This window comes from Ptychodera flava, chromosome 17 (assembly GCF_041260155.1).
Source record: "Ptychodera flava strain L36383 chromosome 17, AS_Pfla_20210202, whole genome shotgun sequence".
Classification (NCBI taxonomy): domain Eukaryota; kingdom Metazoa; phylum Hemichordata; class Enteropneusta; family Ptychoderidae; genus Ptychodera; species Ptychodera flava.
In genome coordinates this window covers 29,047,324-29,061,489 of record NC_091944.1, presented here as the reverse complement: position 1 = coordinate 29,061,489, position 14,166 = coordinate 29,047,324, and the positions used below count along the sequence as shown (strand labels likewise).

At 37.2% G+C, this 14,166-nt stretch overlaps 1 protein-coding gene across 2 annotated transcripts in view; it reads left to right on the top strand.

Annotated features, from left to right (window-relative positions):
• LOC139115997 (transmembrane 9 superfamily member 1-like) overlaps positions 1 to 11,007 on the top strand; it is a 30,677-nt gene extending 19,670 nt beyond the window's left edge. For both annotated transcript variants that reach the window (XM_070678483.1, XM_070678484.1), the window contains exons 7-14: positions 2,198 to 2,269; positions 2,837 to 2,984; positions 3,417 to 3,542; positions 3,877 to 3,969; positions 4,603 to 4,713; positions 5,449 to 5,611; positions 6,408 to 6,599; positions 7,980 to 11,007. In XM_070678483.1, the coding sequence (XP_070534584.1) occupies positions 2,198 to 2,269; positions 2,837 to 2,984; positions 3,417 to 3,542; positions 3,877 to 3,969; positions 4,603 to 4,713; positions 5,449 to 5,611; positions 6,408 to 6,599; positions 7,980 to 8,181 (1,107 nt within the window). In that variant the 3' untranslated portion in view covers positions 8,182 to 11,007. The remainder of the gene's footprint in view (positions 1 to 2,197; positions 2,270 to 2,836; positions 2,985 to 3,416; positions 3,543 to 3,876; positions 3,970 to 4,602; positions 4,714 to 5,448; positions 5,612 to 6,407; positions 6,600 to 7,979) is intronic.
• The last annotated feature ends 3,159 nt before the right edge of the window (positions 11,008 to 14,166 follow it).

The following is a 14,166-nucleotide window of genomic DNA, read 5'->3' as shown; positions in this document are numbered from 1 at the left end:
AAGTTGGCACACCTCCAGCCAGAACAACAACAACAGGTGAAAGAACTGCTCCATGAATATAAACACCTGTTTCAAGATGTTCCAACGAGGACAAACGTCATCTATCACGACGTTGATGTTGCGGACAGTAAGCCTGTAAAACAACATCCATACAGACTGAATCCAACAAAAGCGAAATATCTCCAGGAAGAAGTCAAATACCTGCTGGACAATGACTTTATTGAACCCAGTAAAAGTAACTGGAGTTCGCCGTGCATACTTGTTCCCAAATCAGATCACAGTTATCGTATGTGCACGGACTTTAGGAAGGTCAACACTTTAACAAAGACAGACACTTTCCCAATCCCGAGGATTGATGACTGCATCGACCGAGTGGGAAAAGCCAAGTATGTGACGAAATTTGACCTACTGAAGGGATTTTGGCAAGTCCCTCTGACGGCTCGTGCTCGTGAATATCCGCCTTTGTTACACCAGACGGATTGTTCCAGTACAAGGTGATGCCATTCGGAATGAAGAACTCTCCGGCAACGTTCCAACGGATGATCAACGACGTCATATCGGGCTAGACGGGTGTGCAGCCTATGTTGACGACGTCGTCCTGTATAGTGACACCTGGGAGGAACACATCAAGCTCATGCGGAAGTTCTTTGAGAGACTGAGTAAAGCAATGTTGACTGTCAACCTTGCCAAATCTGAGTTTGGTTGGGTGAGGGTAACTTACCTCGGACATACTGTAGGACAGGGTGAGGTAAAACCTGTTGATGCCAAAATCAGTGCCATTTCAAGTTTTCCCATACCAAACTGCAAACGACAACTGATGCACTTTCTCGGTATGGCTGGTTACTACAGAAAATTCTGTCCAAATTTCTCCACAATTACTGAGCCTTTGACTAACATACTTAAAAAAGTAAAGTTTGTTGGTCAGAGCAATGACAACAGGCATTTGATACACTTAAAGTCATACTGCAAAGTGCTACAGTGTTGTCTGCACCAGATTTTACTTTGCCATTCAAATTAACTGTAGATGCTAGTGATACGGCTGCTGTTGCTGTTTTATTGCAAGAGGATAGTCATGGTATAGATCATCCTGTTTGCTATTTTTCACGCAAATTTAACAAATCCCAGAGAAACTACTCTACAATTGAAAAAGAGTGTTTATCTTTGATATTAGCTTTACAGCATTTTGAAGTTTATGTTACTTCTTCAAATCAGCCAATAGTGGTTTATATTGATCACAACCCTCTTGTTTTTCTGCAGAAATTCAAAGGCAAAAATCAGAGATTGCTAAGATGGAGTTTAATGTTACAGGAGTTTAATCTTGACATTAGACATATCAAAGGCAGAGACAATTTAATTGCAGACTGTCTCTCTCGTATTTAGAACTTATTGTTGTTCACACTTTTAAGATTACATTTGTAAAAGAAAGATTTTTCATTGAAAAATTTTCTTTTTTGAAGAGGGGGTGTGTTATGTAGGTCATTTCCCCACACTCATCATGACCTGAGTTCAATTAGTCTAGAACATTCTCAAGGTCACTGCCCTTGATGACCTAACAACCTTGAATTCAATTAGTCATGTTTGGAATGTTCTGGAAAGTTGATTAGTTGTGTAAGGGAGATAATTTTAGAACAGTAATTAGCATGTCAATAAAAGTTCTAGATTGTTCTTATATGCCTTTATAAAAGGGACGTGCTCAGCTTCCAGTCAGACTTTGGGATCGTGTCTCTTGTGTGTTACTAAACTCCAGCAGTAGTCATTCTCAAGACTTTTCAAGACCTTCACTGTCAACGCTGGATTTATACTGTGGTCTTTGTGCAGCTTCAAGCCTGCAAGCCAAAGGACTGTTCATTCATCCAACTGACTGTTACAACTCTGAGACTGGAGCTTTGCCGTCCCAGCTGAGATAAGTAGTCTGTACACTTTTAAAGCTTGTACTCTGTCCCTAACTTAGCAATTAGTTTTGTTTTCGTAATAAATTTTGTTTAAACGGAAACTGCTGAGTTCACCCTTTTGTTCGTTTTCTCTGCACGTAACACTGTTCTACAGTCACCAATACTAAGACTTTCGGAATCAGGAACCAGTACATGTTATGATGACAAAACGTTTCAGTGTTAGCAGTTTATCTTAAATCAAAACCTTGGCTGTAAGTGAACTCTAAAAATGCAATTTAAACTGAATTTTTTTTTCTCCCTTTCAGATCCACTGGCTGTCAATTATTAATTCAATGGTTCTGGTTTTCCTTCTCATTGGATTTGTTGTCATTATTTTGGTGAGTAACATGTCTTGACAATCAGAAAAGTAACAATAACTTGCAAAACAGTCCATACTGTTTCTCAGGAAAGCTATCACACAGATTGCTGACTATGAATGACCCCCACATTCCACGTTTGAGCCTAACCAGAGTGTGAAAATAATGTCATCAGACAACAGATTTAGAATAAAGATGAGACCACTGTGTAAATGAATGTAACTAAGGGAAGACTTTGAATGCAGCATGTGTCGTTTGTGTGCTTTGTCATAACAACCACTATGGTTTATAAATAAGAACTTTCATGAATGTAATTATTCATTTGTATAATTCAAAAATGTAATATGAAAGTCTTTTATTATAGTATTTTGTACAATGTGAGATGCTGATAGAAAAGCATCTTTCCACACTCAACATCGATACCTTGATATTCAAGGATGTTTCTTATGTGTATAGCTCCACAGCATTGAATAATATACAACTGTGAAGTGATAGTACAGTCTGATGTGTAAGCGTTAACACCATGTGTAGATTTATGTCTTGATGTGGGTGCAAAACATTCAATTTGTGTGTCTGCATCATTTTCAGATGAGAGTTCTGAAGAATGACTTTGCCAGGTACAACATGGATGACGAAGAGAGTGAGGAGCTGGACTCCGATGATAATGGATGGAAAATTATCCACACAGATGTGTTCCGATTCCCGCCACAGAGGGGGCTACTCTGTGCTATTCTTGGTGAGAATCACTTATCATTCATAAAATGTCATTTAGTATATTTGTAATGGGCTAGATTTAACTACACTGGAAAAATGGTTGTCTACTGAAATTTGAATGTGTAATCATTTGAAGTTTGTCAAGACCTGTGCACAGTCTCAAATACCCATTTGATGTAGGAGGACACAAATCTTTTGAAAATTATCAGGTGTTTGAGAACTTTCATGGTACCTGTTTACAGCACCTGTGTTAACAGTTATACTGTCAGACTCCATATAGCAGTTCATACATTAAACATAGCAGTGATGAGAGCTGGTGTCATACAGGGGTATATTTATTAAGTGTTCTTGAAAAAAGGGGTATTACAGTTCTCATATATCATGTTTTTTTTTTATCAGCAAAAGTTAATTTCAAATATGTAAATTTTTGTGTTTTTTCCTATGATATGTACAGGTGCTGGATGTCAGTTCCTGGCTCTGGCCACTGGTATTATTGTGATGGCTCTGATGGGAATGTTCAATGTACACAGACATGGCTCTATGAACACTGCTGCCATCCTTCTCTACGCTCTGACATGCTGTAAGTATTACACTATAGAACTCTGTACTCCTGATGGCCCCAGATACACTCATATTGCAATTGCCCATGTATATGTGAACATTGGCATGTACAGTACATCCATTAAAAGAAAACAACACAGATTTGTAAAGTCTGCATGTACACTTGGCAAAAAACCAACAGCATAGCGCTAACACAGACACACATTTCACTACCTCCCTACATGTCAACACCACCAGATACAGAATGCATAGGATAAGAGAAAATGCATGATAAAAATATCACAAAGTCTTTTGCATAGCTTTTGACAATAAGGATCTTTCAAACCCATCATGTTTTCCCCCATACTTTTCAGTTGTGTCAGGATATGTATCAGCTAACTTCTACAGGAGAATTGGTGGTGAAAACTGGGTATGGAACATTATCCTGACTTCATGTCTCTTCTCAGGTGAGTAAACTTACAAAACAGTTACGTATACTATCTGTTGATATTCTCCATACTTCTGGACTTGATTTCTCATACCATGCAAAGTCTCTGTGTATTCTTGAGAGCTAACAAACCTTTTGGTGTTTCAGTACTTCTATCACTTGCTTTTCAGTAGATTTCTGACCATCTACAGTTACTGTTTTGATGGTATTACTCTATATGTCTTGGATCACATGTCAATGTTGATTTACACACTATGTGAACTATAAATAAATAAATGGTAGCAGAGGTCTGTTTACCTTTGCATTCAGTTTAATATTTACCATGATGGTTTGTATACTGTAAAGATCTGATAGACACCAAATCACACAAAAAAAACAGAAGGAAATGAAATGGTCAAAATAAACAATTCATACGAAAACCATGCAGTTTTGTAGGATATATCAAAAGTCTGCACAGAATGCAAGAAACATACCTTACTAGGAAGTTAAAATGTGTCTATCTTTGAAAAAGTTAAGAAATGTAAGACTGGTGTAGAGATTATGATATAAGACCCTTCTCCAGCCCTCTTGTAGTTGGAACTGTAGTAGGAGTACTTAGAATAGCAGGAGTTGTATATTTCATTAACTAAGTATTTCTTCCTTTACATTTCAGTACCATTCTTCTTTATCTGGAGTGTGATCAATTCTGTGGCTTGGTATCACAAATCAACCCAAGCCTTGCCATTTACCACAGTCCTGCTACTTATGATCATCTGGCTCCTAGGTAAGAACAAACAAACACAGTCTGTAATATCACTGGCTGCAGTAGCCCAGATTTCCAAGAGACAGGAAGAAATGAAACCAGTGGTAGCTCTGGTCAATTTCTAAAGCACAATTCTGATACAGGATATACTTATCAAATGTACACAACAACAAGCCCTTGTACATCTGCCCTATTGTTTCACTGCTGTGTTTAATCTATTCATAACTCAATTTTTACCCCAGCATTAGCTTTCAGCAGAATTTTAGATATATACATTATTGAGACTTCATGCAGGGATGTAGAAAAATGTGGGCAGCCAGCAAAGACTACTGGCAGTTAGCTAAAATTTGCCAACTGTGAAAATATTACTTTAGTTAAAAATCAAGACACTTTGCACAAACTTAATGTGCTCACACTTGACTTGTTACCACATGTATTTTTATTTTTGCCACCAGTAACCAAATAAAACAAAATTTGCTACATCCTTGTCATGTTCAACAAAATGTTATTGTTCACAATTATTGATGTTGTAATCTATCAGAAAAATTGATAATACATGTATGTACCGACCTAGCCTAACTGTTGCAAGACTGATACTCAGCTCTTCTCTCAGGCTTACACAATTTCTGTATCAGGCTGAATCGAATTACATTCAAGACATTCTTATGATGACTCAAAGACTTTATAATTTCTTCAGTGTTGAAATTGTCCAGTATTCACAATGTGACAGCAGTATTTCATGTGTTTGTTTCACAGTCGGTTACCCCCTGACTGTCATTGGTGGTATCTTTGGCAAGAATTGGGCCATAGGGTTTGACGCACCCTGCCGCACCAAGAACATACCTAGGGAAATCCCACCTGTGCCCTGGTACCGTTCTGCGTTTGTCCATATGCTGATTGGCGGGTTCCTACCATTCAGGTGAGTAGGGATGGAATACAGATGTGCTGGATGTGTTTCAAACATGATGAATGTAGAGCTCATATTTTTCGAATCTTGTGAATTTGAACCACTTGATCTCAAGAAATCTGAAAAGCAGTGTAGGTTACTAGACTGAAAGATCCATCGCTCAAGGACGCTCCTCTTATGACTGGTAAGAGGGGGATTGTAGAGAGCGCCCTCTAGCGACGGATCTTCCAGTCAGTGTAGGTTACATACAAAAGTATGTGGTTGGATTGTGTTTCTGCAAAGTAAAGACAATAGTATTCCTGTACAGATTGTTTTGACCCATGGAGCTCATCACAAGTTCTGGATTTGGTTCTGTCTTTGCAAACTGAAACCAATTCAAGCTAACGTAGTCCTATCAGGCTTTGAATGTTTGAATCAATAGTATTCTGTTTATCTGTAGAGGGTGAAATCTCCCCAGAAAACAATACAGGTGAACTACATGTACTAACATCTGTTAGTGAATGGATTATGGTATCTGTTAGGTGTACTTGTAGACACTGATGTTGTTCCCGAAGTGTTTCTTTGCCTAAAAAAATTGAAATTTGGAAAATAAGTACAATTTCATAACAGGAATGTTATTCAAAAGTTAACAGTTTGTACAGTAACAGAACCCTTACAGTAAATTTATAAAGACATCAAACAAATTCTTCCATACGTAAACTAGAAACTGACTTCGCAAACATTTTCTTTAGCTGTGTTGAAATACATGTTGTAGCATAGATTGTTACATTTGCAAAATTGATTCATGGTGATTTTGTTTTCTGTACAGTGCCATCTCTGTGGAGCTTTATTACATCTTTGCCACGCTGTGGGGACGTGAGCAGTACACCCTCTATGGTATTCTTTTCGTGGTCTTTGCAATCCTGCTCAGCGTGACCGCCTGCATCTCAGTGGCACTCACATACTTTCAGCTGTCCAGTGAGGACTATCGCTGGTGGTGGAGGTCCATATTCAGTGCTGGGTAAGTTCACATCTAATGTTTCCTTTTTTTCCCCCATCACTCTTCATCGGTTTCCTGAACACCAGGTGCAAGCTCCACTCAACAGTCTGCACTACTCTGTTAGCGGTAATTTGATAGATTACCGCCAGAAACCTTTAACCCTTTGAGTGCCAAAGTTGATTTTTGTTGCCTTTATACAATATAGCGCCAACAATTTCTTTCAGATCTAGACAATTTTTTTCTGATTTTTCTCAAGATTTTGGCCAAAAAGTATAGCCCATGAACATTTTTGTCTATTTGGTCCAAAAATCATGGATTGCAGAAAAATTCATAAAAATTGGTAAAATGTTGCCCTAACATTTGGAGGAAAAAATTACAGTGCTCAAAGGGTTAATCTTGAAAGCAACCTTGTAATAGGCAGGAAAAGTGTCAGACCCTCATTATCATCACACATCCAACTTTACTTTCATACATATGTTTTCATAATAATTGTAATGATTTACTCAGTTTAAGGTAGTATGCACCTCGAAAGTGAAAGACTTAAACTTTTGCTCTAACTTTCCTCAAGGAATCTTTCAATCATTCTCTTTCTAAATCAAGAATAAAAATAAGGGGTCACCGTGCAAATTTTGGTACTAGAGAAACAAATTACCCAAGATTTACCGATATTAGAAATTCAAAATGGCCGCCATCACTGTGTTAACTCTATGGAGAAAAATAATAATTTTCGAATTTCGAAAAACTAAGCCGGTGAAAAGTTTTCTTTCACCGAGAGCTTTAAAATGAATCCCCCACATGTGGTATATCAGAAGAGAATCGTAACAGTTTGAGAGTCCGAATGTCTGTGCCTGAGGTGCGTTCTACCTTAAATCAGAAATCAGGGAATACAACTGGCTAAACCAGTGGAAGTTTTTTAACCAACTTTGTATCAAAGATAACCCGAGAAATTTGCTACAGTTTCTCACCCACATGCTCTGCATTTCACTATAAATTGCCAGCATCTTTATACAAAGGAAAGCTGGTCACGTAGAAGACATACAGTGCAAAAAGCTTGAAAAATGTAACTTAAGCTAAACTCAAAATTAATAACACTAGTGTCGTTTGAAATAACTGTATGGTACTACATGTACAATGGTTGGCAACTTTTTCAATGTATCATGCGAAAAACGCTGTAAAATGTACTGTTGAAATACAAAACATGTCTACAACACAAATTATAATAGATATAACAGAACAAAAAAATCTTCTGCGTAATAACTTGTGTGCCAGTGATTGCCAGTGATGCAGTTTTCTAATCCTGAGTATTTAACCACTCTAACGTCTATTTTAATAACCACAAAAAAATAATTCCTGTTTTTCAAAAGGCGTCAACTGACATCTCACTTTTGATTCGTCCCCTAGATCCACTGGCATATTTGTGTTCTTGTATTCCCTATTCTACTACTATAAGCGGTCAAACATGTCGGGAACGCTTCAAACGGTCGAATTCTTCGGTTGGACGATACTCACCTGCTACATTTTCTTCCTCATGCTGGGAACCGTCTCCTTCTTCGCCTCGTTAAAATTTATACGCTACATCTACGTGAACTTGAAAATGGACTGAGCTTGTCAATCTCTCCCTGGACTTTTGCCTTTGATCACCCCTATGGGACAATAGCTATGGACTGGACCATTGTGCGTGGACTCCTGGGTCGTACCATATGTGATAGTGGTTTAGGGGGGACGGAGTCATTGAGACGCCATAAAAGTGTACATATGCACCAGGAATAGGACTAGACTCACAGTTTCTGGTGATTTCAAACATTTTGGAAGGATATATGGATTTAGCTTTCTAGGATGAACTGAGTTTATTTCGGTCTGGTAAATTTCACGTACATTTCTGTACATCTTGCCTTCATAAACGATCACAATATTTTTTCATCTCTTTTTCCCTCATGTTCATGAGTTAGTCATGACAGCTGTATACATCTTACCATTTCGAAAAACTCAACTGCTGAATTTTCTCTGTCTCTCTATGTTAGAAATTTCTAGTTCGTACAATGCTATCTTGCGAGAAGCATGACAGATTTTGCATGAATGCATATCCCATCAGATAATGGAAGAAGTGTAGAGGTCTCAAGAAACTTCACTCCTTAGAAATCCATTATTATTTAAGATCAGCTTCAGTCACACAAAAGTTATAGAAAAACTGTACATAAAAATGAAGCTCTAATTTAACTCCTCCGATCTTTGAAATCATACCATTCTTATAATTGTAATATGATTGAAAAATGTGGCAAAATTAGGAGGAAAAATATTTTCTTCTTCTCTCTCATATTTATCATATTGTTGTATGATACTTGTCATCTGTTACACTTAATTTTCAAAGTTCTCAAAATATAAAATTATATCAAAAATAATGTTTTTCTGTGAACTTTCAAATGAAGCAGGTCACTTTCCTTATGACCAAAAGAAATTCAAGATAATGCTTTTATCTCACTTTCTTTTGAAACCTGAGAAACAAAATCACTAATTACATTTTTCGGCTCTTTTTTATTATAATTCACATGTAATATTTTTAGTAACTTTATACATGGGTAATTTCTGCAGTTATTTTTTTCTGCTTTGAAAGATTTTTATCATTTTTCTGTCTGTAGCATGCATGTTGCCAGCGTACTTCATAAGCAGGGTATATTTTTTTCTGATTTTTGTGATTATACGGTAGTGAGGATTACGGATGTGTGTTTTTGTAATTGTTGAGTAATTATTGTGGTGTTTCATACTTGTTTGATCAGCAATATCACTGAATGCCTTCTTGTTGCCCCCATTTTTATACATGTGAGTCTCACTTGACTGTCCTTGGGTGAAACCATATAACAGAGGGGGAGTTAGGATGAAGTGATGGATGCTCATGTTAATGTGTTGTCATTACACTGTCCATTTTGACCACAAGATGTACTCAACATGTACATGGGTAAAGTTTTTCTATGGACTCTCTTTTGTTTATATGTGTATAAGTATTTGTATACTTGCACAGGTGGGCTTGCATGCATACACAATGAAACTCATATCAACATTAAGTTAATAGCACGCGCATATTCTGGATATTAACTATGATTATTGATTGGCCCAGCAACAAGTATATGATGACATCACAGCATGTATCAGCCAATCAAGGTTGCAGATACAAAACACAGAGACCCAAGTGGTTTAAAAATGATTCATCATGTCCTCCTATGACGTGAGGACATATTTTTGTATACAAGAATTTCATTCAACCCAATCATATGATGAACAAAAAAAATTCTATTCGCTGTTTCTTTTAGTGATTGCACATCATGTCATTTCATGCAAATTTAAGAATGAAAACACATGGCCATGTCATAATGGTTTATACAAATGAGATTTGCTGGAAATTGCGCTTTATGGTCAGTACATCCATCTTTTAATGCTTTGTCTAAAAAGCAACCATTTTAGAAATGGTATAATAATAATTCCTTCAATATCAATATGCATTATGATCATTACAAGTTTTGGTGTCACAACATTTTCCTTGCATGAAGTTTTGAGGGTCACAAGGTTAAATAGGTCAATTTGCATATTGTCATAGAAACTGCATGTAAATCTCCATTGTCCAATGGAATACACCATCACCAGCTGTACTGGAACATTTGAATATCGGAAAGAAAGATAGTCTGAACTATGTTTACTGTGGTGTACCTTTTGGTAAAGCTTGTAAATATCTTTTTGGACCCAAAAGCCAGATTCTGTCTAAAGTGCTTTTTACCAAATGTAACAGTGGAAACTGTACGTGTAAACTCCATTGCTGCTACATCACTCTAAAATTTGTGAGTCAGTCAGCGCCAAAATCTGTCCTGCTGTAGGCCTGAGAGTGAACAACTTATTCCAGTGAACATCAAAGTTGTATGCGTAGCAGTAGAAGTATTATTCTGTCTGTTGAATCTTGTAAATACAGTTGCCGTAGTTTATTGAGGCAAAGAAAGCAAATAATATCAAAAAGCTCTTATGTATGTCAACATTGAAAACAACATGTTCGCCAAAAAGGTGTCAATTTTTAAGTTTTTTCCTTTGCATGTCGTGTAGTTAGTAGAAATAAATGTGGAATAGTAGTAAATGAACAAATGTATTCATCAAATAACATTTGTATGTATTTATGAGCTCATTTCAAGGTTTCCTGTTTTTTTCCCATGTATGTGAAAATTTCACCGAATGCCTGCACTTTCATTTCTGGACTTTGATATGTTAGCAAAAAAAAATTAAGGATGACTTCTGTTTTTTGCGGGACTTCATTGCTTTTATAATGAAAGGAGAGTAGATGCCGATGGAGTGGAAATGGAATTTTCTATCAGGGGTTCTGTGGAATTGAAGAGCTGTTATTTTCACTTGTAAGTATATTTCACGGGGAAATAAATGTATTAATTTTATTTGACAGTTTTTTGTGTTGCGTCTTATGCATATTATCATAGATAACAGAGAGAATTCTTCCATGGTGTATGATTACACTGGCATGTGGTACTCATGCCAAGCTCATGGCTTAGATATTGTAAAGCTTGTCGTTGAGGGCGCTATCATACCCAAAGTGTACCGTACAAAAAGTAATGTTGGTCTGTTGGTGTTGTTCAGCCTTCATATCACTGAGAAAAGAGAAATGTCATCTATGCCTATAGAGGGCGAGCTCAACACAGATCCTGTAATTCCCCGTTCTCTTTAAAAAAAAACACCTGTAGCAAGAACAAGTGACAGTAACATTTTTAAAAAAGAATAGACAAACATTTCACACAAACAAAAGCACTTCAAAAAGTGTGCCATCTCTACTGCAGTGGTTGAAGTGGTTTTATTTTCCTCAGCGGATCCCTTGTCTTGTTTAACAATAGTAAATACACCTTGTGTTTTCCCCGGCAAAGCACTTCACTGTGTTCAACAGTGTAGAGACCTCGTATTTGAACACCTTGAAAGTTCCAAACAGAAGGCGTAAAAGCTGTGTTTTTAGCTTTCTCATTGTCTTCTTTATTTTCACATTATGTGGCACAAACTTAATTGGTAGCAATTGTGTTTGTAGTATACAGAGGTACGACCACCTTGTATTTGTCTGCGATTGTTTGCAGACGGTCAGCGTCTAAGATAAATACCGCGGAGAGCAGTCTGTGCGTGATTCTTCTGTTTGTCGTAGTGACCTTTTTTTGAACAGCAAAGACAACAAGAGGATGGCGTGAAATGATGAGTGAGGAACTGATTGTTGTGCTGTCAGTAATTGACAAGTTGCTCTTTTGCCATCTGTAATTGACAAGTCACCCTTGAGTTTTCGGCAAGACAAAACACTGGTGGTGATTCTTTGCTGTCAGTTTGAGGAGTGACCTTGGTCGTCCCCATTTCTGAGTGTAGACAGAAAACAATACAGCTGTACTGAAATTTTGGTATTGAAAGGGGATAAAAAAGTGCTATAATTACATCTTTAATTGATTTTTGTTTTGGGTTGTTAGTGTATTTTAAGGTTCATTTTTATATATCTTTGGAGAGGGCAGTTTAACTAGTTATATGCATATACTTTACAGATATCACATAGCAAAAGTGTCCTTACTGTATCCCAGTATAGCCTGCTGTTCTGTTATCTGAGCTAGGTACACACAAACGATTTCATATTTTCTGGTATTGTCCACCATTTCATTGTTTTGGTGTTTCATCCACAGCATCAGTAAAGGAATATTCATTCAATCCCCTTTACTTTATTGATATGGGCTTTAATCACAGTGTTGTAACACTCTATGCAGTTACTGAGTCTAGCAATGTTAGAATTCTAGTCACACACCATCATAGAACTCACTGAGGTTCATGCTACATGGCCAGACACAAACAAATGTACCTTTCTGCACTACAGTTTATGTGAATACTCATATACACGGCACACACTGTGGACAACATTCAAACAGCATGTGCATTAATACAAAATTGAGCTGCATCGCCTGAGAGATCTTGGAGAAAATACAAGACTGATTCACAGTGCATGTACGATATTTTCCACAAGTGGGTACAAAGCATGCACTTTAATCTCATACAGAATTTGAACAAAACTACATTCACGCTCATTACCCATGCATTGATCCAGCCATGGTCAAGTCGGCCTCCAAACATGTCCAAGTACGCAGTGACCAAGATATTCACCGTCGAGCAGAGGTCAACAACCCCTGTTTGTCTGTTGGGTTTGTATTTTGGAAACCATCTTCCCAGGTCTTCTGTTGGTAAATATTTTGCTAGCAACCTCAAGATCAAAAAATTCCTCCCATCCCAAACGGAATGTTGCGTCCAATCCAAAAATAGCTTACCTTGGCTGGAAACAATGCTATGTGTCTGAATCATTTCATTCCTGACTCTCACAAACTATCAGAAAAACATTTTTTAAGTTGATCTATTTAACTTTATACTCTACTGTCTCACAACAGCCTTGTTTTGTTATCTGGATATTGTCGTATCCATGGCAAGAAGGATACAGATTTCATAGCACAGGATGAGAAACAAATAAAGTTAGTGTAAAAAAGGCAATTAGCCAAAATGACACCTTTTTTCACAAACCACTTGTAATATACTGCAAAATACTTTGAATTCACTGCACACTTTGTTAGCGTTTTTGGTCTTTCTTTGCAATCAGCAGGTTTTTAATTTTGCTGAAGGAACATGCTAACCATAGTAAATATAGGGAAAAGTTTAAATTAGTGGCATCTTAAATTAGTGAATTTATAGATTTAGCTGAATTTGCTAAAAAAGGATGCTGGATTAAAAGACATGTTGTACAGTAGTTGCTTCTATTCCGATTACCACTACTCTGCTACGCTTGTGCCATGGGTGTCTCAAAGTACAGTTTGAAGTTTGTAAAGTACCGGTAGTAGATTGTCAAGGAAGGGTGTTGTATGCAAGAATAAAAAATAAACTTTTTATATTCGGTACCGTGAGGAAGCTATAAAGACTCTCATCAGCTCTGCTATTCTTTGATCTACACCTCTGTCAATTCAACACTGTTTACAATACCCACATCCATCTTCGGCCCCTGTGACACTGCAACAACAAACACCCACTTCAGTGTGGTTAACTGTACAAAAGCAGTTTGACTTGTCAAAGCATCTCTTTTCTTTTCTCGCTTCCCAAATCTTCAATATGTCGACTTCCGTTAGGTGTGACTTTGCGAACCTGTTCATTTGTCATGAAGATTCATTCAGTGAAAGTCTACCATGCCATGCTCATTGGCCAGTAGATCATTCAACCAGTAGCAAAACTCATGATCTGTTTATAGTTATCAATTTATGATAAAAACCATCTTCTCCATGATAGAAAACAATTCACAGGAAAGTTTCCAGCTTCGAAAATCTATCTGTCTACATTTTATAATTATAGACAGTTTCCCAGACTGGCCAAAATAGTAATACTGAAGCTCAGCTCTGTTTTACTATAATATTTCCTTTAACCCTTTCACCCCCAGTTCCCTGTATACAGGTCCAACTTTACCATAGAAAACAATGGATTTGGGACAAACCATGGTGATGAAAGGGTTAAAATCTTGGTGAAAATCTTGTTGTGTAAAGCAAGTAGACCTAGGCCT